This window comes from Syngnathoides biaculeatus, chromosome 23 (assembly GCF_019802595.1).
Source record: "Syngnathoides biaculeatus isolate LvHL_M chromosome 23, ASM1980259v1, whole genome shotgun sequence".
Classification (NCBI taxonomy): Eukaryota; Metazoa; Chordata; class Actinopteri; order Syngnathiformes; family Syngnathidae; genus Syngnathoides; species Syngnathoides biaculeatus.
The window spans coordinates 12,310,072-12,337,285 of record NC_084662.1 but is presented as its reverse complement, the minus strand read 5'-3'; the positions used below and the strand labels follow the sequence as shown (position 1 = coordinate 12,337,285).

At 44.3% G+C, this 27,214-nt stretch overlaps 1 protein-coding gene across 12 annotated transcripts in view; it reads left to right on the top strand.

Moving 5' to 3' along the window:
• The window catches only part of gphnb (gephyrin b), a 99,669-nt gene extending 73,186 nt beyond the window's left edge, over positions 1–26,483 (top strand). For 3 of the 12 annotated variants that reach the window (XM_061812261.1, XM_061812270.1, XM_061812269.1), the window contains 16 exons: positions 3,185–3,259; positions 7,464–7,520; positions 10,221–10,263; positions 14,473–14,610; positions 16,222–16,314; positions 18,670–18,725; positions 20,239–20,358; positions 20,591–20,661; positions 20,921–21,074; positions 22,344–22,465; positions 22,581–22,668; positions 22,811–22,884; positions 22,972–23,039; positions 23,171–23,274; positions 24,322–24,418; positions 25,086–26,483. In XM_061812261.1, the coding sequence (XP_061668245.1) occupies positions 3,185–3,259; positions 7,464–7,520; positions 10,221–10,263; positions 14,473–14,610; positions 16,222–16,314; positions 18,670–18,725; positions 20,239–20,358; positions 20,591–20,661; positions 20,921–21,074; positions 22,344–22,465; positions 22,581–22,668; positions 22,811–22,884; positions 22,972–23,039; positions 23,171–23,274; positions 24,322–24,418; positions 25,086–25,219 (1,494 nt within the window). In that variant the 3' untranslated portion in view covers positions 25,220–26,483. Of the gene's footprint in view, positions 1–3,184; positions 3,260–7,463; positions 7,521–10,220; positions 10,264–14,472; positions 14,611–16,221; positions 16,315–18,669; positions 18,726–20,238; positions 20,359–20,590; positions 20,662–20,920; positions 21,075–22,343; positions 22,466–22,580; positions 22,669–22,810; positions 22,906–22,971; positions 23,040–23,170; positions 23,275–24,321; positions 24,419–25,085 lie in introns of those variants that run through there. The other 9 variants (XM_061812264.1, XM_061812265.1, XM_061812263.1 and 6 more) reach the window with 9 other exon arrangements.
• Positions 26,484–27,214: the final 731 nt, after the last annotated feature.

The following is a 27,214-nucleotide window of genomic DNA, read 5'->3' as shown; positions in this document are numbered from 1 at the left end:
GGCAAATCTGCACAGTCGAGCACGAAAAATCACGCATGTAAAATTTGTTACGAGTAGAAATACATAGATATTGAAAGACTTCGCTTAATTTGTGTAATCTTGACCAATGTTCCCTCTAAACTGCGCAATTGCGCACTTGTCGCACACTCTCTGCGCACGTGAAAACCGATCCAGCGCAGTGAACCACAGCACACGTTCTCTTAACAACGAGCTGCTGCTCAGCTTACTTCTACTTCCTAGTTTACCTGACGCCGCCCCCCTCCGTTCTTAAAGGGCTACAGTCATAATTACAAAAAGAACACACACCTGCAACTTTATATCTGCGGGCATGACTGACCACACCCGTAGATTTTTCAAATGTGAGTGACGTATGTAATCCAGGGTGACTATGCTGTCGACCTCATTACAAGTATTGATAATTATTTCAGTGATTCAAGGGAGAATTAGTACATTAACTAACCACAAAATTTTCGGGATGAGCGTTTAGGTGAAATTTAAGGATGAAGCTTAAGTGCACTCAACTTTTACCGGCGTAATTAATTTGATCTTGCAACTGTTGAAACGTTTCAGTAGGACTTGCTGTCCTCCAACAAGAAGCTGAATGTCACAATTCACGGCAGGTGTCTGATCCATAAATGGAGAAATGCATTTCCCGGTTCAAATAGAATCGTTCTTTTGACATCATGGCACTATCGTGGTAAAAAGTGCTGAAGCAATGATCACTTGGACATGTTCATTCAGGAATTGTTTGAGAAGGTCAAATGAAACCCTCCCCCGTTCTGCTCCTACCTGCTGTCCTGACCTGACCTGCTCTATCCTATCTCTTTTCCTGTCCTGTCCTGTCCTGTCCAGTCTGTTCCACCCCTTTGCTGCCTTGGCCCATCTGAGACAGCCTCACCGAAACCAATTTTTGGGGGGTTGCGGGGGGCCTCCTCACTGTACATGTCAAGTCTCTGGCTGCCTCTATCCCCACTTGCTAAAACACAGCTTTGGGTCTCCGTTAACCCTCTTTCTCTTCTCCCACTCCTTTGTTTTTGTTTTGTTTTTCTTTTTGTGTCGCACCAGGCGCGGCTCCCCTCCTGTTCATCCACCCTAAGCATTGCCGAGGTACTCCTGCATGTGTTCGGATGCATCGTTACGGGGCTTCATCATCTCCGATCTCTGGCATGACTCCCCACCCAGCTCCCACCCCCACCCCCCTCTTTTAGTCTTCAACTGTATGTGCTGTCCTGCTTGTTTGTTTACTTTCCATCAGTGTGACTTCCTCTTTTGTTTTGTTTTTTTGTGGCGACTATTAAATCTCCTTCTGGGCTCTTTCTGGTACAATCTAACTTGCCTTGTTCGCCGCCCTTTCACAGCTTCCAACTAAACAGTCAGTGGGTCGGTCCTCGGTTTATGATGGTCCTGATGTACAAAATTTCAAGGTTACAAGCGGCGCTAAGTAGACGTGTTTGCGCAGCGGCGTGAGAACACACGATCACATGGCCACATACATCTAGAGCAGTTCAGAGTTAACAAAAGTATCAAATGTCAATAAAATACATAATAATGTACAGTATTAATGTGTGCAGATGACTAGAGACATGGTTTGTAGGTTTTGTCTCGCTCTGACCAACCGATCAGAGGTTGGAAAAACGGTGACGTTCAAGAAATTTGACAGTATTCCTGATTATGTTCAGAGAAGGCTTTGGTGGCCCTGTTCGCTTGCCACCGGTTAGCATACATAAATAAATGAATTTGGTTTCTGGAACCAAACTCCATCATAAACCGAAGGCTGCCAGTCCATCCATTCACAGCACTTCTTTAACTCAGGAATGACGTTGAATGACGTTTGAATGTTGACTATCGCTTGAACAAAGTGCCGATCTCACGCGCGTGCACACACTCGGCTCTCGCAAAGCCAAAGAGTCGCCGGCCGCCCGCCAGCGCCGGAAGTGTTCTCACCTCAAGCCCGAGGCCTGGCGATTGTGATCCGGAGCTGATAAAGGCACGACCGCGATGAAACGCTTGTCCAATACGCTATCACAATGCATTGATTTTCTGTTGCCGCGCGATAAGGACACTTTGGAACTGGCCGGGTTTAGAATTTAATTACTTTGCCGTCGCAGTCGCTATGTGTTCAGCTATGAATAGCGCTTGCTAACGCCAAAATGGGTTTCATGAACAAAAACTTTGAAAAATTGCTTATATTGCGGTTAAGCAGAACATTTTTAAAAATGTTGAGCGCTGTGTTATGTTATACAGCATTGGACTCCAAAAACAGCAAAAATATCATTCTTTAAATGCTATTTCACTATGATTCAAAACCTGTTTGGGATTTGCGTTGCGCCACGTGTACATCAGAGTACCGAATTCCCAGTGGTCTGAGGTGATTTTTGACTGCCGACTTGTTCAGATTCAGAAATGATGAGAATAGAAAATAATCCATTGTAGGGTTGCTATCGTCAAACCTTTTTTTAAGACAACGTAAGCATTTTGAAGTGATTTTAATGTTATTGGTTCATTGTTAATTGTTATTGGGCTTGCTGCTTTACATATCAGTCTCTATGGAAGTAAATTAATGCCACCAGGATTTGAATTTGATATGTATTTTGACCACATTTTCAATAGTTGTATTTCAGTGTAACCAAACTGCCAGCCAATCCAGTGACGCTTTCTTAGTATGTGACGTCACATGGCTAAGAAAGCGTCACTGCGATTGGCTGGGTGTTCGGTTCTGACCTGAGCTTGTCGCCCAAAAACTGACTAACCCTTGTTCAATATCGTGCAAAGTGTCGGATTGCGCTGGCTGTCTCAAATTTGTGTGACTCTGGAGAGGTTTTTTTTCCCATATTTGTCCCATGAACGCAGACTCCATCTTGTCCAATGCGGCCAATCATAGAACATGTTGCCCGACGCAAACTGACACGGTCAAGCCAAGGAAACATCGTTGTGGTTCTGTTTGCCGCGTTGGTGGCTTATTTTTGGCGACTGGTATTCTGGTTTTAATGGAGGTTGTACGGTATGTCCGGTATACGTTCGCCCGTGTTTTAAAAAGCAGCCTGCGTGTTGGAGTTTATGTCGCACGGTTTAGTAGCGGGTACCGAACAGGGTCATCGGTCGTGCACGCTCGTTCCCCTGGTTGTCTGTGTGTGATTGTGTCTGTTTGCATGAAGGTGAGTGACTATCCTGTGGCTTCCCCCAGGCCTCACGGAGAGAATTCAGGGCTCACCTGGATGAGGTCATCACGCTCAAGTCAAGGTACTCTACCTTGGACCAGGTAAACCCGCTAACCTTCTACCGACCTCTATTCCGACCGATCGGCATGCGGGCCACCGGCATCCCACGTAGTACCCGACCATGCTCATAACAAGCACTGACACGGCATTGAGCGTCTCCAGCGGGGGGGAAATAATGATCCAGGCCTCTGCCGAAATTGCAAGTTAGATATTCAGGATCTAATTTAGGTATTTATTGATTATGGTAGCCAGAACATCAAAATCATCCCGTGTGGTTGTAACATGAGCACTTTCACCTGCTTGTTAACTTGTGATCTGGAGGTGGCGGTGTTGACTTTTCACATCCAGACGCGCGAGTTGACACAAGGCTTAATTGGACGGTTTTTCACAATGCACATTACAGAGGGAGGTGTGTGTTGTCACCGGTGATACACATGGCAATTTAGTCAACAGGATATGTAAGAAAAAGTTCAAGGAGTGCAGCCCTTTATATGATTTTATTTTTTTTTTCTTTGTTTACAAAAGCTGTCATGTGCATCTCCACCGTTCGTGGTCAACAAACACTCCTTCCCAGGGCTCGTCATTAAAAATACACTACATGGACAAAAGTATTTGTACTGCGATGTCGTTGAACACCAAATTCATCCGAACGTGTCCTTACGGAACTTTTGGGGGGGTCGAAACACAGTCGCTATCGAAATTGTCTAGAATTTCCTGGATGCTCCTTTTCCACAGTCAACTTGTTATTTCCAAGCTGAGCATAAGGGTGACAAAAAAAAAAAAACACTGCTGGTTGCCCAGAAATGACCAAAATGAGCACATATGCCTTGGGGACTTAGCCCATTGCTATCTCTCAGCTCTGGACACTGCAGTATTATACAATTATACTACATATTTCCCTCTTCTGACTGACCTCAGTCACTTCTGAACTGAAATGTCTCCATAGTAGAGAGAGTTGGAGACTGTCGTTCTGCTGTTTGTTAGCATGCATCGTTTCACAGTTTCCTGCCTTAGTGCTACTGCTAAACAGAGGTGAGTATTGCCAGTATCGCACAGTGGAAAAGCAGCATAACGGTGATTTATGAATACATAACTCCAGACCCGGCCATTTTGTCCATATAGTGTATCTCTCCTGGCACTCATTTGCTTCCATTCACCACCCCTCACCCCATCGCCATTCGGTCGATGTCCTTTCCGCAGATGATGAGTGCATCATGCATCCCTTCGGTCTTCCAGTTTAGTTTGGGTTGACGCCGTCGCTTCCACTCCCCAGGTTAGACAACTCCGGTTCAGATCGCTCACGGTAGACAAGTCCGTCTCCCGAGGCCAGGCCGCTCCGAAGGGGCGTTTCCAATATTGTCCCAAACAGGCTCCTCATCCCCACGAGCAAACAGATGAATTGCCACCCACCCACCGCCCCCTCCCCCGCTCGCCGCCTTTTTTTTTTTTTTTTTTTTACATAATTTGTTCGACAGCGCCTTTAATTTTGTGCTGAGCTTAGCACCGCGGCGGTTACATCTCATCATTTCCTCGCAGCGTCTCCTCACTCGGATGGTTATTAGCGCTATCGATTTCCTGTGGTACCTGGCCAACCCCCCTCCCCCCTCCCCGATTCACCATTTTGTATTCCACAGGGAGGCTGTAAAGGGCAAATCTGAGGGGCCCGTGAATCACATTAAAAGAAATAGTTAATGGGGGCCCGGTATTATCGGTCCAAAGTCTTAAGTCTTTCTGTTGCGGTTGACAGGTTGAGGGATTAGTGCTCACGTGCACGCGTGTACCTCAGTATTGCAAACACACTGCAGTATCCCATGAGTACACGGTACAGGACCTGAGTATTGCCTCAATCAAACTTCTACTTCCAGTGATTTTCATCCATATTTTGATCACTCGTTCACTGTTTGGCGTGCGCACGTGTTCACATTTGCATTTCCACCATCTTGTCTGACTCTTTATTGAACTGTGTGACAGATATCACGGGGAGGGCTGCTGGGTAAATTTGAAACAAGCATCCAACATTTCATCTCCACAACAACACGCCATATTTGTGTTCATTGTCATACGCAGACTCTGCCTTTCCGTGACTCTCGGACGATGTCGTCTCCGCAGTTCCCCGCCCCCCCCAGAGATTTTGTTTTTGTTTGCTTGTTTCGTCACGTCACACGTGCGCCGCGGTTTCTCGCCGTAGTCCGGCCCGCAGAATTGACTTTACGATACCACGAGGGATGTATGACGTCGCTTGCTAGAGTAGATCTTATAGTGAGCCCGTTTTCCGACGCAATTTGCTCCATTTTGTCGCCGCGGAGCGCAACGTGTGTGTTGCCACGTCTGCAGTTGTCGACAGTTAGTTTTCATACATGCTTCTTCTTCGTGTTTGCAAATTTGATCTGTCTGTCGCTTTAAATGTTTTTAGCGTCCCCAAATCCTCCTTCCATTCCCTGTCTCCTCACTCATTGCAGGCTGTGCTGGTGTGACTTAAAACTAATTCGGTCAATAAACAGAAAGCAAACAACAACGATTGATATTGGCGTTAAACTGGTAAACACGCTAAGTATCATGAACTTAGGTACCGTATTTTCTGCACTATGAGGCGCACCTTCAATGAATGGCTTATCTTAAAACTTGTTTTCATATATAAGGCGCAGCGCATTATAAGGCGCATAGAATAGACGGTACAGTAACGGCTGGGGTTACGTTATGCAGCCATTAGATGGAGCTGCACTAAATGCTCAATATTGATCCATATATAAGGCGCACCGGAGTATAAGGCGCACCGTCGGCTTTTGAGAAAATTAGTCTTTTAGGTGCGCCTTATGGTGCGGAAAATGCGGTATATGTCAGTGTAGTGGGAGTTCATAACTACACAAGAAACAGCTGTTTAATTCCTATGAATTTCGTACTTTTCAAAACATTCTGCTTAATTTTGCTCTCAAGATGTTTTGGTGGCGTTTAATGTAAACTAGTCGTTGTTTCAAAAATATCGAGAGACCTTTTCAGCAGGTTCTCAGTTCATGACTGAGTTCCATTTCCATTCCCAAATTTGTACGCAAGTCAGAACAAGATGTAGTCGTTAATCTCGAATTTACACCAGTGTGATAGTCAAGTCATAATAAAAGTAAATGTGTGGATGAAAAACACTACCAGACCAATTCCTGGCCTACAGAGCGCATCTGGTTATAAACCTTACCCAGTACACAGAGAGTTTAATGCTAGCGCTAACACTAGCATCGTGCTAACACTAGCGCCATGCTAACAGGGCCAGTTAAAAAAAAACATACTGGTAAAAATCACTGAGACACGACAGTAACACGCTAGGGCAGCGCTAAGAGGGCCAGACCGGTAAAAGTCACTTCCTCAGCACATATATTCCACCGGTCTCACTTACCTTTTCCCGCTCGAGTGCCCCCTTCCGGCCGTTAGAAAAAAAAATGCACAAATTAGCCGCATCACCGCATAAACCGTAGGGTCGAAAGCGTGTGAAAAAAGTTGCGGTTTATTGGCCGGAAATTACAGTAAAAAGCAATCAAATGAGCATTTTGGTTGATTGTTTGAGTGACTTTATTTCAAAAATATAATCGACATGAAAAAAATGGAAATATAAACAAAGTTTTTTGCACATGACTTATGAAGTTTGCGATCGCTAACTAAATTCCCAAATAGCGGGCACTCAATTGTGTGTTCACCGACTTCTGACAAATGGCGCCGTGCTGTACTATGGATATAAAAATTTAATCTCAGCAAAAGACATCATCTTTGTTTCGAGTTCGTTTGAGACCAGCGAGCAGATTTCGCCAGGGAGGATCTCGCCGATGGCATGACTCCTTCTTGGGACTGACTCCATGTCATGTCAGTGTGAATCGAGAAACTCCCAAAAATATGATGTATTATAAACTATATAAATATGTGTATAAATTATAAATATTATATATTCCATTTGCACGTGTCCTTTGAAGGATGCACGGTGAGGGACGTTGTGGTCATCTGTGGCCATTGTGATACTATTTACTGTATTAAATCCTCGCTCAGGACTGTTATAGTCCCAGTCCAGCCTGCTCCTCCGTCTCCTTCTTCCTCCCTTCACTCCTTTATCTTTGTCGCTCCTGCTATAGGGATTGTCCCGTCCGTCCGTCCGTCTGTCTGCCTGTCTGTCCGTCCTGCGTGTCTCGTCTGCCTGTCTGTGTGTGGCGCTGCGGTTGCCGGGACAGATGCACTGACGCCTGTGATTCGATGCTTTATCTCCACTAGCTCCAGTGTAGGTTGGAGGGGCTTAAAGATGATCGCAGGAGGACCTTCAGCTCTCGAGTAACTATCCCGCCCCCACCCGCCCCGCTGCCCTTTGCCTCACCCTCCTGCGAGGAGCGCGCAAAACAAACGCCCCGCTCTGTGTGCCTTCTTTCTTTTTACTCTCTTTCTCTCTCTTCCTCTTCCCTCTTTTGTTTTCCTTCTGTTGTCCTGCACCACCCTCCCTCCTCCTCCTCTTCCTTGTTCTCATTCTGTCAGTTCCTTCTTTTCTCTCCATGCAATGTCTGTCTGTCTCTTGGTTCGCTTTGTCCATCTGTCTCCGCGGTTAACATGAGTCCGCTTTCACTAGCAATGTCTGGTGTGTTGGATGTCTTGTCAAGTAGATGCCATCAGGCCGCTCTAGTAGTCTTTGTTTATCCCTCTTTTCACTTCTTACTGCAATGTCTCGGCTCTGTAGTTTAGCCAAGTCTGTCCAGTCTGTGCTTCCTGTTTATGTCCCTTTATTTATTTAACTCCGCAGGGCTGCGTAGGGCCACGTCATGCTCATTCCGTCACCCGACCCGTCTTACGGTGTGTCAGTGTCTCCGCATAAATTCTCATCCGTCATCCCAGCCATCCTCCCGCCCACTCACCTTGGCTGTTTGGTGCCCGGTATGATGGCGGTGAGGGAGGGGAGGAGAGGTAAAGGGTTGATTTAGAAGAACAAACACACCACACACACTTCATTCTCTGACTCATACAATTTGTGTCCGGACAGGGAGTTTTTTTTTTTTTTTTTTTTTGCACAAAGTGAAAATTTTCTCTGAGCAGACAACGCTAGTCAGCGGGTAGTAAGAGGATGACATACCAAACATAGTAAACCAATGTAGTACTGGTAAGTAATGTACCGTATTTTCCGCACTAAGAGGCGCACCGCATTATAAGGCGCACCTTAAATGAATGGCCTATTTAAAAAAATGTCATATATAAGGCGCACCACATTATAAGGCGCATAGAATAGAGGCTACAGTAGAGGCTGGGGTTACGTTATTCATCTATTAGATGGAGCTGCACAAAAGGCTCAATATTGGACCAATGTATAAGGCGCACCGTCGGCTTTTGAGAAAATAAAAAGCTTTTAGGTGCGCCTTATAGTGCGGAAAATACGGTAAATGGTAAGTAAGTGTCTCACATGTTTTATTTAGAACAAACAGAAATAACTTTCCAATAACAAATAAGTTGGAATAATAAGAATAATTTATTTTAGATTTAGGCGCCATTTTCAGCATTCTGTATTTTACAATATGTGCTATATTCTGATTGGCTCTACACGTGAAGATGATTAAGCATATTCTGCAAAAAATTGTTTTAGATCAATAGTTGAGAATAATATCCCCCCCAAGAAAACAAAATATATGTATACATGTGTACTAATTGTAAACCAATTTCAACCAGATGAAATGTACTCGAGTGACGAAGATGAAGTACTTTGTGGTAGATGGATGTGATCAGTGTAGCCATACTTATTGTATCATTACGGGATTGGTATATTTTCAAAATGTCATAATTCTTATGGTAAGTGGCTTTATTTCATCTATTATTCATTTTTATTTTTGTACATTGGTTAAGCACAAAATAGAAGCGCTGGCACCAGTTTAAACTGAACTTATCCAATATCCGCAAATAGTGGCCAGGAGCATATCTATATAAGATTTGAACAGGATCAATGCTACATTACGATTGATTTTCTGTGAAAGCTTCAAAGAAAATTTAAAAATAGACTATTATATCATTTGTATCGCATCACCGCATGACATCATCATTAATATGATTGCATGAGTGTATGTTTAAGTGGATGTTGTAAATGGCAACCAATTAGAACACAGCCTCTATTATAGAAGTGTTTCCAAATCTTAATTGAGCCAACGAACATATTTTACACATACACACATAACATCTCCATCAAACAAAAATGTCACAAAAAGAATACACCTGTATACTGAAATAATGACAATGTCATCTGATTTTATTTATTGTATTCACAGTGAAATCCGGAGCAGTTTGAACAAAGACATGCATGCATCTTTTTCTTAGCAACTACGCAAAATTGTATACTTGTGTACACAAATGTCTGCCGACCCATTGGTTGTAAATCACTGCATCTGAGATGGCCACTATTTGAGGAAATACAATATTTGATTGGGGACATGAATTTCTTACCTTTTTCGCTTTTATTATTATTATAAAATGATGTTTCTAATTTTAATGACAATAAACTGGAGGGAGAAAATGGATGACAACAAAACGCCGTGACTTGCGCTGCTCTCCTCCCCCGTCATTTGCATCGTAGTTCAAACTCGTGCAGCCTCGATCCGAACGCAAGCCTGCACTTGAATCTCAACACGGCGGCCAGACTTTTAACGACCGTCACGCACTTAACGTCGCCGTACGTTGCCGCCTTTGTCCTCGTCGCCGCCGTCCAAAGTGCAACGCGATAGTGTCGTCGCACGTCACGCACGCATCCATCAATGAGGATAAGGATTGATGATGCGGTGCGCAGTAAGCCGCCGACGGCGATGGCGCCGCGCTCGTCTCCTCGCAAGCGGGACAAAGAGCAGACTGTATTGTGACGTGACACTTTGTCACCTCAAGTGTGTCAAAATAGCAGCACCGCTGTTTATCTCCAATTTCCACTGCTCTCTCTTTCTCTCTATCTCGTGTCCTCTGTGTCCCCACCCCCACCCCACCCCACACCTCAACCCCTCCTCTCTGGATCTTTAGGTGCAGTCACGATGCAGCAGCAAAGAGAATATCCTAAGATCAAGTGAGTGCCGATGTTTCCACTTCAGAGTCGCTGCCACTCATTTGCGTGGCCTCTTCGCTAAAGCTGAATAATGAAAAGCGGTCAAAAAAAAAAATATGAGAAAGTTGGCTTACTTTTTGAGTGTTAATTGTGAAATTCAGCAGGCGGATTTTTTTTTTCCACTGAACTTCAAATTGTAGCACCACAATCTCGATAAATAATGTTCAATGGGTTGTTTTCACGTGACGTCGCCCGTTTTGCTGCCTCTGGCGGCCGTTTTATTTCCCTGAGTTCGTTACTCGGACATTGAGGAGAAGAACTTTTCATAAGATGCCTATTTGTGTTGCTGTAAAATTATCAGTAATCAAGGTGATAAAGTGCGAATTCTCAGTGAACAGAGACGAAGGTTATGGCAAAAGACGCTCAATCGTGGCCAGGACCAGAAACAGATGATGCTACGACAGAGAGCTAGCGTAGCTAGCAAGAAACAGTAGGGAGCCATAGCCAATGTTCCCTCTAAGCTGCGCACTTCTGTAATTGCGTACTTGTAGTGCATACTCAGCGCACATGAAAACCGATCCAGCGCAGTCAACCACAGCCTGATTTTTTTCATTTTTTAGAATTCTTTTTTTAAACGCAGTCTCTAACAAGCTGCTGCCCGGCCACACCATGCCACACACTACTTCCTTCTTTACCTGACGCCACCCACCGCCCGCTCTTAAAGAGGTACACTCATAATTACAAACACCGCCCACCACCGGTGCTTTAGTTAGAAACACATTCCGGGCAACGTAGAGCAAGGTAGAGTTAGACATGCTGCTTATGTTTACTCTAGATAATCATGGCAAAAGAAAAAAATGGTTAATGAATGTCGGAGTATGTGAAGAATAATAATGGACTTGTAATGTTTGAACTGCTCTTTTGTGTATCCAGAGACAAAAATCAGGTCGTTTACTACGTCGATGTACTGTATGTCACGTCTGGGCAGTCTTTTCTCACTGTAGACAAATCCGTTCATGGAATTTTGGAAGGATCCCGTTTAATGGCACCGATCTTCTCGTCATAGCACCTGCTGCTCTCGGCCGTCAGTTGTAGTACATTTACATTGCCGATCGCAGCAGTCAGGTCCTTCGAAACACCGCCGATTGCCATCACGACAGAAGTGACTACGCGTAAACCTTTAAATTCGCTGTCTTCGGCTGCAGTCGTGATTGTGGCGTGTAACTGGATATAAAGATCTAGGGTGTATGGGTAATTAAGGAAAAATGTGACGTCAGTGTAAACAACCACTTAAAAAAAAAGACTGGATAGCGCATACACATCGAGCGGTATGTCGATTGGTTGAAGCAATTGGTCGCGTGGACGTGTGAAGGACTTGGTTTACAGGTTAGATTATGGCGGGGGGGTTCTCAAAGTTTGGCATGTAGAATTAAAACTGGTCGTGTGCGCTTGACATTTTTTCAGTTCTGGTAACATGAAGGATTTTTAATTTGATTTGGTAAGCCAAAAAAATAAAGGAAAGACATAACAGCGTGACTACGCAGAAACCTTGCATATTAGCTACGGCCCAATTTCCGTGACATGTTAACTTTTCCCAAAATACGCTGTGAAGCACTGTCATCATAGCATAGCAAAAAAACTAAGCATTTTTTGTCATAAAAACATTAAATTTGAAGTGAATCAATTAGATATATTTTTGGAAAATACATGCTAAACGCATTGTTCATTTGTTCCCTCTGCGACGTCCTATTTCGCATTTGAAAATCACATCGATTTGCAGAGTTCTGTATTATGAAATTCATCAAAAATTTCACAGAAAATGTGTTTTCTTGCCAATCCACTGATGGAGTTTGGGAAAATATTTACATAGCTTTTTTGTGAAAAACTGTCGGCCTTTAAAAGTGAAGCAGAAAGTGAACCGTGAACAACAACCGTAAACAAATCTGCTCAAGTGAATTAAGCTCAACAGAAAATTAAAAATATGCTTTACAAGCAAACATTTTTGCACAGGTCGGCATGGTTGTTTTGGGAGTATCAAGATGGCAGATGGTGACTTCAGTTTTGGTGGCCAATGAGCCATTCAGTCTTTTTTTTTTTTAGATCAGTGAAAACAACCCATTGTAGTCTCCAACAGTTCAGCATCTCATATTTTTATTTTCGTTTTCACGTGAGCACATGTTGCTTTTTTTTTTTTTTTTTCCCAGCGCCGCGTGTACTCGTTGCGCGGCTTTCATTTGCGCTTGTGATCTGACAAGCGACGCGTAATTTTGTGGGTTTGTTACGCCGCGCGGATGCTTGCGCATCTCTCGCCCAAGTGATGCTTTGCCAGGAGGTTTTTAAGCCTCATGTTGAGCGGCGGAATGTTCTGCGGAAGCGTAAGTGTATGTTTAAAGGCAAGAAATTGGGTCAAGGCGAATCAAAGCGTTGCGCCGATTTTTCGCTGTAAGGCAGCGAGAAGGAGAGAGCGAGCAGGAGGAGAGTGAAAGGGAAGAAAGAGCAGATTACATATTAGTTACACCTTCTTTGTTCTTTTTTTTTTTTTTTTTTTTACCTTTGCTATCATTAGCGGGCTATTATTAGACAAACATGGGTGCCATTAAGCGCCTCCGAACCTCATCCAGTTGCTTTGTGTTCCTCTTTCACATGCAGCAAAAGCGTCCTCAGATTCAGCCAGTGAAGGAATATTAATTGGCATATTTATCTGGAATTTGAGCTCTACAGGCAGGGATGGAGACTGAATCAAAATGTTTCATTTTGCATTCTTTTTTAACTTAAAAGCAAAGGTGGCAAACTCAGGGCTCGGTAGCCGGATCAAGTCAAGCCCGTCATTTGATGTGCCCACCTGAGGCCAATCTGTTTTGTCTTTCTTACCAAAATCTGTATAAAAAATAGATTCATCATTAGACCATACTTTGATGCGATATACTTATTATTTATTGTTTACAAAATAGTCAGATAAAACCACTTTCATGCTGAAATTCAGTCTCGAGCTCAGACTGATTAACAATTTGATATTAGCTGCTTTTACAATAGCGTCCATTTGATATCTTTTTTATAATATACAATTGATATAAAAGTCTGCACACCCCTGTTCAAAAGTTTTGTCCGGCTGTGGTTGTGTTCACAATTTCCCAATCCAATTCAAATCTATGTTGAGATGGAATCAGAACCCAGTTGATTGTGGTTTTGGAGACCTAAAACGCTGTTTTCATGAAGACAAAATCTTAAAAAGATATTTTAAGCGTACATTTTTTTCAGACAAAGAGGTACAGCTAAAAAAAGGATAATTTATTTCAGTAGTTCAATCTAAAAAGTGAAGTATATTATCCACAAAACAGGCCAAGTCATGCCGAATTTCTATATTTAAAATCATTTAGATCGGGGGAGTCAAACTCATTTTTCTCATGGACTGTGACCATAAAAATCTTTGACCGCCTCATCATATTGCCACATGGAATTTCTAAGCTACTTTTGGAATCAGAAATCAACGGGAATGTGTTTTTCAACTATTCACGTTTGGGAAAACAAAAACGCTTACAATACCTCAACGTTATCATTTATGATATGACAATTTGAAATTTTGGTACAGATTTGAACAAAAGTCACAGAAGTTAATACACATGATTTACCTTCACAGGCCACATAAAATCATGTGGCAGGCCAAATCTGTCCCCCGGGCCTTGAGTTTGACACCTTTGTCCTCAACGTTAACATTCATGATATGACAATTTGAAATTTTGGTACAGATTTGAACAAAAATCATGGAAGTTAATATACATGATTTAACTTCGCGGGCTAAATAAAATCATGCGGCCGGCCGGATCTGTCCTCCGGGCCTTGAGTTTGACACCTGTGTCATCAACGTTATCATTAATGATATGACGATTGGAAATTTTGGTACAGATTTTTTTTACAAGAATCATGGAAATTCACACTCTAGATTTGGCTTCGCGGGCCACGTAAAATCATGTGGCAGGCCAGATCTGGCCCCCGGCCCTTGAGTTTGACACCCGTGATTCAGATTGAGTTTGTTGAGCAGTCCGCTATATTTCTGTATCATCAAACTCATCACTCCGTCTACAGGGAATCTATGTTATATGAATGACTGAAATAAATGACATTTTCTGCAACGTCGTGATTTACTGAGATGCCTTTTGTTGTGAGTCTCTGGGGTCGCTAAAGGATTGTGGGGTCAAAGATCAACACTGATGCCACGGTTGCTAATCCCAGGTCACAGTGCTGTGGACATTACCAAGGTGGCCCGACGACACCGCATGTCCCCTTTCCCCCTCACCTCCATGGACAAGGCCTTCATCACTGTGCTGGAGATGACCGCCATCCTGGGCACTGAGATCATCAACTACAGAGGTGAGCGCCACGCCACCGAGTTATTTAATTTTTTAAAGCGCTGACAAACTTTTTTAAAATAAGATGTCTACTCCCACCCGTCATGTGCGACGTTTCTATCTGCATTCCTGGCTATCTCTTGACCATGCCCGATACGACACGATAACGCTAAGTCCACGTGACGACACACTGCTGGGGCAGCGCTTTATCTGCACAATTCACACTCGCACAAAAATGTGGAGTGGACAAGAAGCTCGAGCAACTTCGGATCACGTCGCGTATCAAATATTAGCAGAGCAAAACTCGGCGGCTTGAGGACAAGACGGCGCTGTGGCACGATGGCCTCATCCGGACATGGCTGATTTCACCTCAAATGAGGTGGCACAAGGGGATTTAGCTTTTTATTCCCCCCTCCTCCACCAGGTATATAGTGGACCTTTTTTTGTTTTGAGGAGGGCGGAGCGGGTTAGCCGCTGGATTTGCAGGAGCACAGCTGGCGAGGCGACAGTGCAGCGAGGGAGAGGGGATTTGAGAGATGAAATATTTAGACAGGCAACAGCTGGAGCGGCTACCCTGCCGGAATACGGTGTGCGCGCGTGTCTGCGCGTGCGTGTCTGTCAAGTCATATAATAATCAGAACAACTTCAATTTACAGCGCACACTTGGTTGCCCGGTGACTTTTTCGACCTGATGGCGCTGGCGGCGTGTTTGCGTTTGCCGAGGTGTCCCTCCGCCACATACACACAGTGTAGCATGTGAACTGCCGCCTCCATGAGTGAAAATTGTTTTATTTTCTTCTCAAGCACTTGCTTTTTATTTTTTTTTTTTAATACACTCCCGGCTATGCTTCTGTAAAATGAAGACGTTTGCTCGTCTGTTCAGTTTCATAAAAAAACAGAATCCGTTCATTTCATTGGCCCCGCCTTTTAAGGAAAAGGGGCGGGGCTAATTTCATTTCCAAGAAAAAGAATGTAAGTGTGAATAAATCCTGATCCTTGGAGTATTTTTTAAGCCTCCATAAAAATTGAGTCAAAATCTTATCAATCACAGCTAACGTTTTCATCTTCAAAAACTGTATTTACATTCCCAAGTCTGCGCCACTGTTTTGAATAGCGGATGAAATTTTTCCATTCAAGGAAAATCGGAGTTAAAAAAAAATAAAAATAAAATCATCAGGTTTTTGTGGCCATCTAAGACTGACGTGGATGTACAGTACGTTATCGTCATCGGTATCAGAGATCGTCGTCTTCAAGTTCACATCAGCTGTTGAGGCATTTGCATGCACGCACGGCAAAATGAGATGCGGTCTATAGATAGCCAAGTGCAGCAGCTTTCGGTATTTCTTTGACGGTATTTTTTTTTCGACTCCATCCACTCGCCCTCTGGTTTTCTTATCTTCCTTTGCTTCCCTTTATATCTCTGAGATGATGCGATTGTCTCAGTGTAGCTTCATGCTAATCTGTGTACATTTGTCTGCTCGCCGCCAAACCTAATACTGTAATTGTATTTTTGTTTTTATCATCTGTACAGTATTTATCTATGTATCTAGGTTGATTTTAGCTAACGTGCTAAACGCTTGTTTTTCCCGTTGTTATGTAAAACTAACGGCCATGTTGTTGTTGTCGTTCGCAGACGGGATGGGTCGAGTCCTCGCTCAGGACGTTTATGCCAAAGACAACCTGCCACCCTTCCCTGCCTCTGTCAAGGATGGCTATGCTGTGAGAGGTAACACGGTTGATTTCTACTTCCCGCGCTCTTCGTTTTATATCACAAAACAGCAGTAACTGAACATCCAGATGACCACTTCTAAGAACTACTACTACTACTAAAGGTGGTGATTTCTATCAGACTAAAAGCACAATAATAACAACAACAATGCTAGCGAGCGCTAATGCTAACTGATCAGAATAAAAGCACAATAATAATATACACTGAGAGAGGGCTTCGCTGATTGGAAATACCGTAATTTACGGCCTACAGAGCGCACCTGATTATAAGCCTCACCCAGCACATTTGTAAAGGAAATACCATTTGGTACATACATAGGCCGCACGTGTGTAAAAGCCGCAACTGCCCGCATTGAAACACGAGATATTTCCAAAAAAAAGATGGTACACAGAGTTTTCAAAGTTTAAATACCTTAGCTTAGCTTAACATAGCAACAACAAGATCGCACAAATAGGGCTGTTTAAAAAAAAAAAAAAAACAGCCTCGGCAGCTACACAGTAGCACAGCACTAATTTAAAAAAAACATACCTAAATCACTGAGATGCGGCAGTAACATAGTAGCAACACGCTACCGCGGCGCTGTCGCTAGCGCAGTCCTAACGCAAGTGTAGCGCTAACAGGGCCAGTTTATAAAAAACATACCGGTAAAAATTACTGAGACATGGAAGTAACACAGCAGCATCATGCTAGCGCGGCGCTAACAGGGCCGATTAAAAAAACATACCGGTAAAAATCACTGAGACACAGCAGTAACACAGCAGCAACACACTGGCGCGGCGCTAACAGGGCTGGTTAAAAAAAACATACCAGTAAAAATCACAGAGACACGGCAGTAACACAGCAGCAACACGCTAGCATGGCTCTAACAGAGCCAGTTAAAGAAAAACATACTGGTAAAAGTCACGTCTTCGGGACATATATTCCACCGGTCTCACTCTTACCTTTTCCGCTTGAGTGCCCCCTTGCGGCCGTTAGGAAAAAAAACTGCACAAATTAACCGCATCACCGCATAAGCCGCAGGGTTGAAAGCGTGTGTAAAAAAGTCGCGGCTTATCGGGCAGAAATTGCGGTACTGAAATTTTGTGACTTGTGGATATTTTGGGAGGTTGTTTTGTTTTTATCGAGGATTTATAGAGGATTTTCCAGCCATTATAAATAAGTGCACTCATTGTAATTTGCCAACTATAAATTGACTTCATAATATTGTGTTTTTTCAGAAGCATGTGTGTGTCCATGTTTTGTAAACATATTGCGTTAATTTGACAGAGTACAGTATAACCTCCACCTATCTATGTTTATGATATACTGTATAACCTGTGTGTGTGTTATTCCACCACAGAAGGGCACCAGTGATGGCAAAAAATATTGATAACTTCTTGGCATCTAGAAAGACAGTCCCGCAATTTCTGGCCGATAAGACGCGACTTTTTTACACACGCTTTCAACCCTGCGGTTTTGCGGTGATGCGGCTAATTTGTGCTTTTTTCTTTTTTTTTTAACGGCCGCAAGGGGGCGCTCGAGCGGGAAAAGGTAAGACTGAGACCGGTGGAATATATGTGCCGAGGAAAATGACTTTTACCGGTCCGGCCCTGTTACCGCCGCGTTAGCGTGTTACTGCCGTGTCTCAGTGATTTTTTTTATTTGTGTTTATTTTTAACCGGTCCTGTTAGCGCGGCTCAATCAGTCAATATAAGTGACAGGTTTTGTCTTCATGTGAGGGGATTTATTTTACCAGACACAGAATTATCGTCTCATTGCAGATTTTTTTTCTTTTTTTACAAATCTCCCTCAAATAATCCAAATCATCTGAGGTGTTTCCATGAACGTCCCAAATAGATTCCGTGTCGGAGGTTTGAGCGGAGCAACAACAAACCCGGTGAACAGGGCGGCAGCTTGTGTGCTCTAGGCACCTTATAAAATAATATTTAAAAAAAAAAAACACTTGTATGGAGCATCTGCTGTTAGTGCTCGCTGGTAGAGATGAGAAACTACACAACAGGTCTTCTCTGTTTTATGCATCTTTCCTGAGGGCCGACAGATTTTAGTGCCTGGATGGTGACGGTAGATGGAGCAAAAGTGTCTGTGCACCTCAGGCCGGATTTCATGGCTTGTTTAAAAAAAAAAAAAAAATTAAAGGATGACATGGTTTAGCATTCCACAATCAGGTTAGATCACACTCACACAAAATAAAAACAGTTCTCCAAGATATATAATTCAATAAACACATTTACCGTCCTCTTGATTGTTCATTCTGTAGCCCACTGAAACGGCAATGACTCACGTAAATTGCACACTCCCACACGCCAAGTCTCCGAACACACAGTTGATTAATACTTTTTCTTGCTGTTTTAGCCGCCGACGGCCCGGGCGACCGCTTCATCATCGGAGAATCCCAAGCAGGCGAACAGGTCAGCACTTATGGGCGCGCTTATCACGATCGCGCGTCGGTTGCCGTTACGAAAGCGCCCACGTAACTCGCCTGGAAAATCTGTTACTTTTTGTCCATCGCCTCTGTCGTACTGCTGCCGTGTGTGTTAAAATGCCAAAGAATTTAAAAAGAGGACTTAAAGGTCTACCGACCCGTAAAGCATGAGTTTTAGTATGGACCCATCCATTTTTTTCACCACACGTCATGGTGTTGTCGTATATGGATTTTTGTATCTCTCGCCATGAAAATCCTCTTGAGGCATTCGTTTTGGAGAAGTAGCAGGAAGTGACGTTTTTTTTTCCATACGCCCGCACTGGCGGGTTCGTGTGTTTATACCAGTTTTACCTGCGGGAGGGTAGTAGCTCTTTGTTCCTTCGTGTTAGCCAAAAATCCCGGCTTGTTGTATTACTGGATATTGCTCAAACACTCGGGAGGATGGGTTCACTCTTCGCACGTTTCCAAAAGACCTGGTTCGTCGTGAGAAATGGATTGTACAGGTGCAAAGGATAAGATTTTTGTGGGTTCCAAATAACAAGTAAGTGTGTATAGAGCTGTTGAAAGAAAAAAATAGTTGGGAGGGTCAAGGTAATGTTTATCTCAGAACGTAACAAAACATCTGTGTCATAATGACTTAATAAAGTACGTAAGTCAGGGGTGCTAAATGTGTCTGTGCGCGGGCCGACGTTATTCATTGCCATCGCCACTGGCATCGCCATTGTTCATCGCCGCCCCGGAGGTGGATCGGGTGGGGAGGTGGTTTGGCTGCGTCCGGGAGGGGAAAGGAACTCCCCCAATACCCGCCACCCCCAAAGCCCCCCCCACCACCAGCCGCCAGTGTCTGGGCACCCCTGAAGTAGTTACTTCGCCCGGCATGGGTCCTCCTGAGTATGCTACATACTGTCATACATACTGTCGGGGAGTCTGTTGTTAGTTCGAAGTGATCCGCATATCATCTAAATATGGCTCGAAACGATAGCGTTGTATTGCCCCGGTCACTTCACTCGACTGTGAGACGTTCTCTTGTTCGAAAAGCGCTTCCGTGTCAGAAGGGGCGTTGGAAAAATCCGAGAATCTGTTGTTTCTCTCCCATAGAAGGTGGCACAGCGTCTTCTCAAAGGCGACTGTCCCAATGTGACATCTGCGAATGACGTTGCAGGCGGTATGGCTGCCACTGGGATGTCGAGTGAAACTTCCGCGACTCTGACACGCTCTCTGCTCGTATTTATTTTTTCATATAAACTGATGTGAATAATATTATATGCAATTTTCACAACAATGTCAATTATAAAATGTTTACAGGGATGTCGGTAGACCTTTAATGTAGGCGAGTACATCACAACATATCGTAGCAGTCTTCTGTTAGCATCCAAACTGGGTTCTAGTGGATCTACGCATAGTGGGTCATTTTTGAATTGATTCACATGCGCAGTGACGCCTATTCCCTCACATTCAGTGTGCGTACCCTTGACTTGTGCTTTTGTGTCTCCTTACAGCCCACCCACACCGTGATGCCTGGGCAGGTGATGAGGGTGACAACCGGCGCTCCGATCCCCTGCGGGGCTGACGCCGTCGTTCAGGTGGAAGACACCGAACTCCTCCGCGAGTCCGAAGATGTAAGTGTGACTCAAATGAAAGGGAATGTCGACCACAGGCTGAACAGAGTCTTACTAACACCCCACTTTTTTTTTCTAGCTAGTAGCTACAAATCTCGCTAAAGCTCTATGAATGCATTATTAAGTACTGTTGTTAGGACCTTTGGCAAAATCCGATTCATCATCAGTTTTATTATTGTCACATTTGAGGAAAAAAAGCATATATAAGTTATAAAATACTTCTGTCAACTAGTTTGTCTTTCAGGGCACCGAGGAGCTGGAAGTTCGAATTCTAGTCCAAGCTCGGCCGGGCCAGGATATCAGGTCGGTTCCCGGAATTCGATTTCCATCTTTCAAAAGGAGAGATTGCCGTTTTTTTTTTTTTTTAAGTACCAGTTTGGAATTTTACTCTTCATGAGTAACTTTTTGCAACCCCTGACGGCACAAGCCAGACAACAACATACGGCAAAAAATCCGATTTGGTATCGCTTGTCAAGATTATGCCGGCCCACCCCCGCATATCCTTGATTCCGCATCTTTATGTCAGCCTACAAGTCATTTCCTGTCTCGTGTCCTCCATCAGGCCCATCGGTCATGACATCAAGCGTGGCGAGTGCGTGCTGGCCAAGGGCACCCACATGGGGCCCTCCGAGATCGGCCTCCTGGCCACCGTGGGAGTCACGGAGGTGGAGGTCCAGAAATTCCCCGTGGTGGCGGTCATGTCGACAGGAAATGAGGTGGGTGATCGGGAATTTGTTTTGCGTGAGACGGGATCGGACCTCGGTCTACCAGAATAAAAGCATGTCGTCTGTATTTAGAAAAAGCCTCTGCTGCAAAAAAAAAAAAAAAAAAAAAAAAGCAGCGTGTCAGGGATGTTGGCGGCGTGCCGTTGCTCATGTTTATGCGCAGTCATCGCTGTCTGCTTTGACCGCTAAATTCAGACAGCACGATTCAATCTCGGAGTTGTTCACTTGTCAGAAGCGGGCGCGTCTTTTGAGAAGAGAACCGGGTCGTTCAAAATCTACAACAGTTTTAAGCCTGTGTTCCTGTACACCACCAAGAGCCTACTATCCTTATTATTGATACATCCATCCATTTATCCATTCATCCCTTATCTACCGCTTTTCCGGGTCTGGAAGTAGCTTCAGCAGGGATACCCAAACTTCCCTTTCCCCAGCCACTTCTTCCAGCTCTTCCGGAGGGATCCCGAGGCGTTCCCAAAACCAGCCGAGAGACATAGTCTCTGCAGCGTGTCCTGGGTCGTCCTAAGGGTCTTTTTCCGGTGGGACATGCCCAGAACACCTCACCAGGGAGGCATCTAGGAGGCATCCGAATCAGATGCCCCAACCACCTCATCTGGCTCCTCTCAATGCGGAGGAGTAGCGGCTCGACCTCACCCTATCTCTAAGGGAGAGCCGCTTGTATCTGGGATCTTGTTCTTTCGGCCACGACCCACAGCTCGTGCCCACAGGTGAGGGTAGGAACGTAGATCGACTGATAGAGAGCTTCGGCTTTCGACTTAGCTCCCTCTTTACCGCAACGGACCGATACAAAGTCCGCATCGCTGCAGACGCCGCACCGATCCGTCTGTCGATCTCCCGCTCCGTTCTTCCCTCACTCGTGAACAAGACCCCAAGATATTTCAACACTTCCACATGGGGAAGGATCTCATCCCCGACCTGGAGAGGGCACGCCACCCTTTTCCGACTGAGGACCATAGTCTCAGATTTTGAGGTGTTGATTCTCATCCCAGCCGCTGTGAATCTCTCCAGTGAGAACTGGAGATCACGGCTTGATGAAGCCAACGGAACCACATCATCTGTTAAGAACAGAAATGTGTGTGAGAGAGAGAGAGAGATATTATTGATACAACAGAAATGGAATGTTTGTTTTATGCTAATTAGATTATCCTTTCGCTAAACCCCTGACAACCTGTTTATCCATCCATCCGTTTTCTGAGCCGCTTCTCCTCACATATATCGTATTTGTTCCTTTCTTCGGTCTAGCTGCTGAACCCGGAGGATGACCTCCATCCCGGCAAAATCAGGGACAGCAATCGCTCCACCCTGCTGGCCACCATCCAGGAACACGGCTACCCAACCATCAACCTGGGCATCGTGGGAGACAAGTATGACCTCGATTTCTCTCGCTCTTTAAACATCCAACGTGTTCACGTTCGACCCCACCCCCCCACCCCGGAGTCGCTATTCAACACCGGCGGCGCGTTTGTGTGCATCCCACAGCCCCGATGACCTTCTCAATGCTCTGAATGAAGGCATCAGCCGTGCTGATGTCATTATCACCTCAGGCGGAGTATCCATGGGAGAGAAGGTATCGTCGCGGCTGATGCTGTGTTTTACTGACACGTTGTGGTAGAAAATGTAAACTGCAGCTTTTCTTAATAACTACTAAGGTCCTATTCTTTTTCTTTTCTGTGGGAATATCGTTATTTAATAAAAATGTTGGTTTGTAGGACTACCTTAAGCAAGTGCTGGACATCGATCTTCATGCTCAGATCCATTTTGGTCGGGTCTTCATGAAACCAGGGTAACCGGCAGGTTCTGTGAAGTATGTTCGATTGCGGTGGATTGGCGAAATATAATTCAACATCTGCTGTTTTTATTTTCCTCGAAGGCTCCCGACCACCTTTGCCACGCTGGACATCGACGGTGCTCGTAAACTCATCTTTGCGCTCCCAGGTAGTGTGTGAAGTTGAGAGAAAGACGGGATTTACTTCGCTTTTACGAGGAGGTGGTCTTCATATCCTGTATCTCCCCCCTCTGTCCGCCCGTCCCGTCTGTCCATCATCCCTCCACCCGTCCTTCCGTCCTAGGAAACCCCGTATCCGCTGTCGTCACCTGTAATCTTTTTGTCATCCCTGCCTTGAGGAAGATGCAGGGTATTTTGGACCCAAGGCCAACGATCATCAAAGCGAGGGTAAGCACAGTCGGACAATCATTTAAAACATGATGCTCTAACGTGCTTCAAATATTTCGTGTATTCAATGTCATAAGACTCTTAAATGAGATCTGTTATGCAATTTCACAATTTACAATTTAGTACAGGTTTGCTATATGGAAGCAATTAGCAAAGGTGGTGATTTCTATCAGACTAAAAGCACAATAATAACAACGACAACAACAACGCTAGCTAGCTCTAATGCTAACGGATCAGAATAAAAGCACAATAATAATATACACTGAGAAAGGGCTTCACTGATTGGAAATACCGTAATTCCCGGCCTACAGAGCGCACCTGGATACAACCCTCACCGAGTGCATTTGTAAAGGAAATACCATTTGGTACATACATACGCCGCAGCTGTGTAAAAAGGCGCAAGTGCCCACATTGGAACACGAGATATTTACAAAGAAAAAACGGTACACAGAGAATTTAACACTAACACTAGCGCCATGCTAATGGTAGTGCTGCAGTAACACTGGCGCCACGCGAACAGGGCCGATTAAAAAAAAAGCATACCGGTAAAAATCACTGAAACACACCAGTAACATGCTAGCGAAACACAATATATTTACAAAGTAAGACGGTACACAGAAAGAGTTTAACGCTAGCACGTCGCTAACGCCAGTGCTAACACTCACAGGGCCGGATCGCTTAAAATAAAACCTACCAGGAAACATCACTGAGACATGCCAGTAACACAGCAGCAACACGCTAGCACAGCGCTAACGCTAGCACAGCGCTAACAGGGTCGGAATAAGTCACTTCCTCGGCACATATATTCCACCGGTCTCATTCTTACCTTTTCCTCTCAAGTGCCCCCTTGCGGCCGTTGGTAAAAAAATGCACAAATTAGCCGCATCACCGCACTAACCGCAGGATAGAAAGCGTGTGAAAAAAGTCGCAGCTTGTAGGCCGGAAATTACAGTAGTCGCATACAGTACATACTGAATATGATCATATTTTTCTTTCACAAATGGCACTTGGGGAGTCTGATGATGGATCGACCTGGTTTTGTCGCAGTTATCTTGTGACGTGAAATTGGATCCTCGCCCTGAATACCACCGCTGCATCCTGACTTGGCATCACCAGGAGCCTCTGCCGTGGGCGCAGAGCACAGGTGACAACCCGGGCGTTTCTCGGCCAGACTCGTAGCACAATTCCCACCCTTCAGGGTTTGCCCTAAGGCCTCTTAACGATTTAGACGTGCCTGGGACACCTCATCGGGGAAGCATCCAGGATTTAACTGTTGAGTAGCAGATGCCCGAGCGACCTCAATTGCCCACTGTGTTGCAATATGACGGAAAATCATTTCCATTTTCATATTTAGAAAAACTAATGGCAGTAATTGAACATTTCATGCTATTCCTTGTGACAATGTCTTCTTATGACCTATAGCGCTCTTAACCTCAACATTCCAAAACCCAAGTACTGTACTTGGATATACATTAAATAGTACGAACTAGGCGGGATGGTGGCTCAGCTGGTAAAGCGTTGGCCACACAGTTCTCAGGTCACTGGTTCGAGCCTGGCCCCACCTGTGTGGAGTTTGCGTGTTCTCCCCGTCCCCGCGTGGGTTTTCTCCGGGCACTCCGGCTTCCTCTCACATCCCAAAAACAAGCAACAATAATTGGACGCTCTAAATTGCCCAAAGAATCCACTTAGCTGACTTACTGTATGGTGTTCCTCAGACCGGCTCTGATTACTTGGTACATGCCACCAGTCTCCAAAGTTTCATGTAAATATTGCCGACTACGGTGAGACGAAAACCCTTTTTTTGCCCGCAGGGAACCAGGTGAGCAGCAGACTGATGAGCATGCGCAGTGCCAATGGGCTCCTGATGCTACCTCCCAAAACCGAGCAATACGTGGAGCTGCACAAGGGCGAGGTGGTGGACGTCATGGTCATCGGCCGGCTATGATGTCGTGGCCGCGGGCGGGACGGGTGGGGGTGGGGGGGTCGCCGAGGGTCGTAAGCGGGAGGCAGTTCACGGTGCATGTCCACATATCATCGACTATTCTGTAATATGCAACGGCACAGCTAGTTTTTTGTTGATTTGGAGAACATTGAGGTATAGTCGACATCTCGATCACAGCCTAGATATACTGTATAAGAAAACGTTGATTTAAGAAGATTATAGTATTTCAAAGAAAGGAAAATATAACTTTTAAACGGGGTGGGGGGAGAAAAAAATCTAATTATAAAAAGAGATTTATTCTGTAATATATTATTATGATTATTCTTCTTATTATTATGATTATTCTTCTTATTATTCTATTAAGCCAACTTTGTTCCTTTCATTGCGATTGCTTTGTGTGTTCAATGCTTAGACCTTTTATCTATAGCGGTAGCATTTTAATAGACAGCTGTAGGTGCCTGCCAGGACGAGAAAAAAAAATATCATCTTTAGTGGGGGGAAAAAAAAAAATACACTTAGCCACTTTTTTTTTTTTTTTCGGTTTTATTTATTTATTTTTTTGGAAAATAAATGAAAATACCGAGGAGGACTCCGGATTTTCCATGGTGCTGCAGTTAGGAGGTTTGAGCGCCCATCAAGGTGACACTTTTTCTCTCGTTAGTATGCATCATATTGGCTTCACAAAGAGCTTTGCTTGTCGTTTATCTTGTGAGTCTTGTTTATGTGCGCGGTGCCAAATGCCTGGGTGAGGGGCGGGGAGGGGGGGGTTGGGTGGAGGGTGGCCGGTTTGGTGTCGGGGGTCACTCAAGCTTCCTGAAGTTTGCGGTGATCGGGTGGAATATTTAAACCCCGCCCATCACCCCTCACTAAAAACCCCTACCCAGGGATAAGTTTTTGGGGGAGGGGGGGGGATATATTTTATTTGAGCAACTATTTAAGAAGAAAAAAAAAAGCAACAGAAGAAGCAGCTTCTTTAATTGCTGATGGCCTTTTTAACCGACTTCACAAAATTGTACAGATTAAAGAGGAAAAAAAATAGAATCATATTGTACAGATATGTGACCAGCACTCCTAAGGAAGTTATTATTATTATTATTATTAAGCAATGAGGAGACATTGAACAACGCTGTACTATAAACATTTTCTGTAATGATGCTGAAACTGATGAAAGAGACTACGATAATAAAAATCCTTGATCATTATGTAAAAAAAAAAAAAAAAAGATTATTGTTGGGTTTCCTTTTTTAATAAATTATATCTAAACATCTACCAAGGAATTAAATTTATTTTGCCGGATAAGAAGAAGGGAATTTGCTGTGTGTGATTGAGTGATGTACGTCTCGAAATGTGATTGCATTTTATTTTGAAAGCACCAAACTGATTCGTGCAGGCTGCTTTCAGGCTGATGTTTGAATCTCTCTATTCGGCTTGTTGAAGTGATGGCCCCACTAAAACTTGATGACCATAATTATGCATATTTAAAAAAGAAACGTCTGTCACGGAGAAGTTTACCTAAATTTAACGTGTGGCCGCAACACGCTTCCGTGTACGGAGGAGCCGACTTGCTGTCTTTTCTTTTTCCAATCATAGCTAATGAATGCAAGTTTGTGTAAAAGCAGGGGTTGTTTATTTAAGTATTGGTATTTTTATTGAATACTAGCTGAAAAAAATCGATGGATTCCGGGAAAGGTTAACGTGTAGTCAAACACGCTTCCGCGCTCGCGAGCCGTCTCCCCGTTGAGAACAGATCCAGCAACGAAGTGTTTATGCGTCCCGACTTTTCCATGCTTTCAAACTCTTCCGTGTAAATCTCGACGACTTACTCACCAGATCCATGTGTAGATCCAGTTGTCCAAGACAAGCGGAAGCGGGTTAACAGTCCAATTTCTTATCGCCGAAAACATCGACTTCGGCATTAAATATGGGTCCTCTATGCCAAGTGTCTGTCATTTTTCCACGTTTCTTTGTTTATTACCAGCTTCTAAATGTTTAACGGTA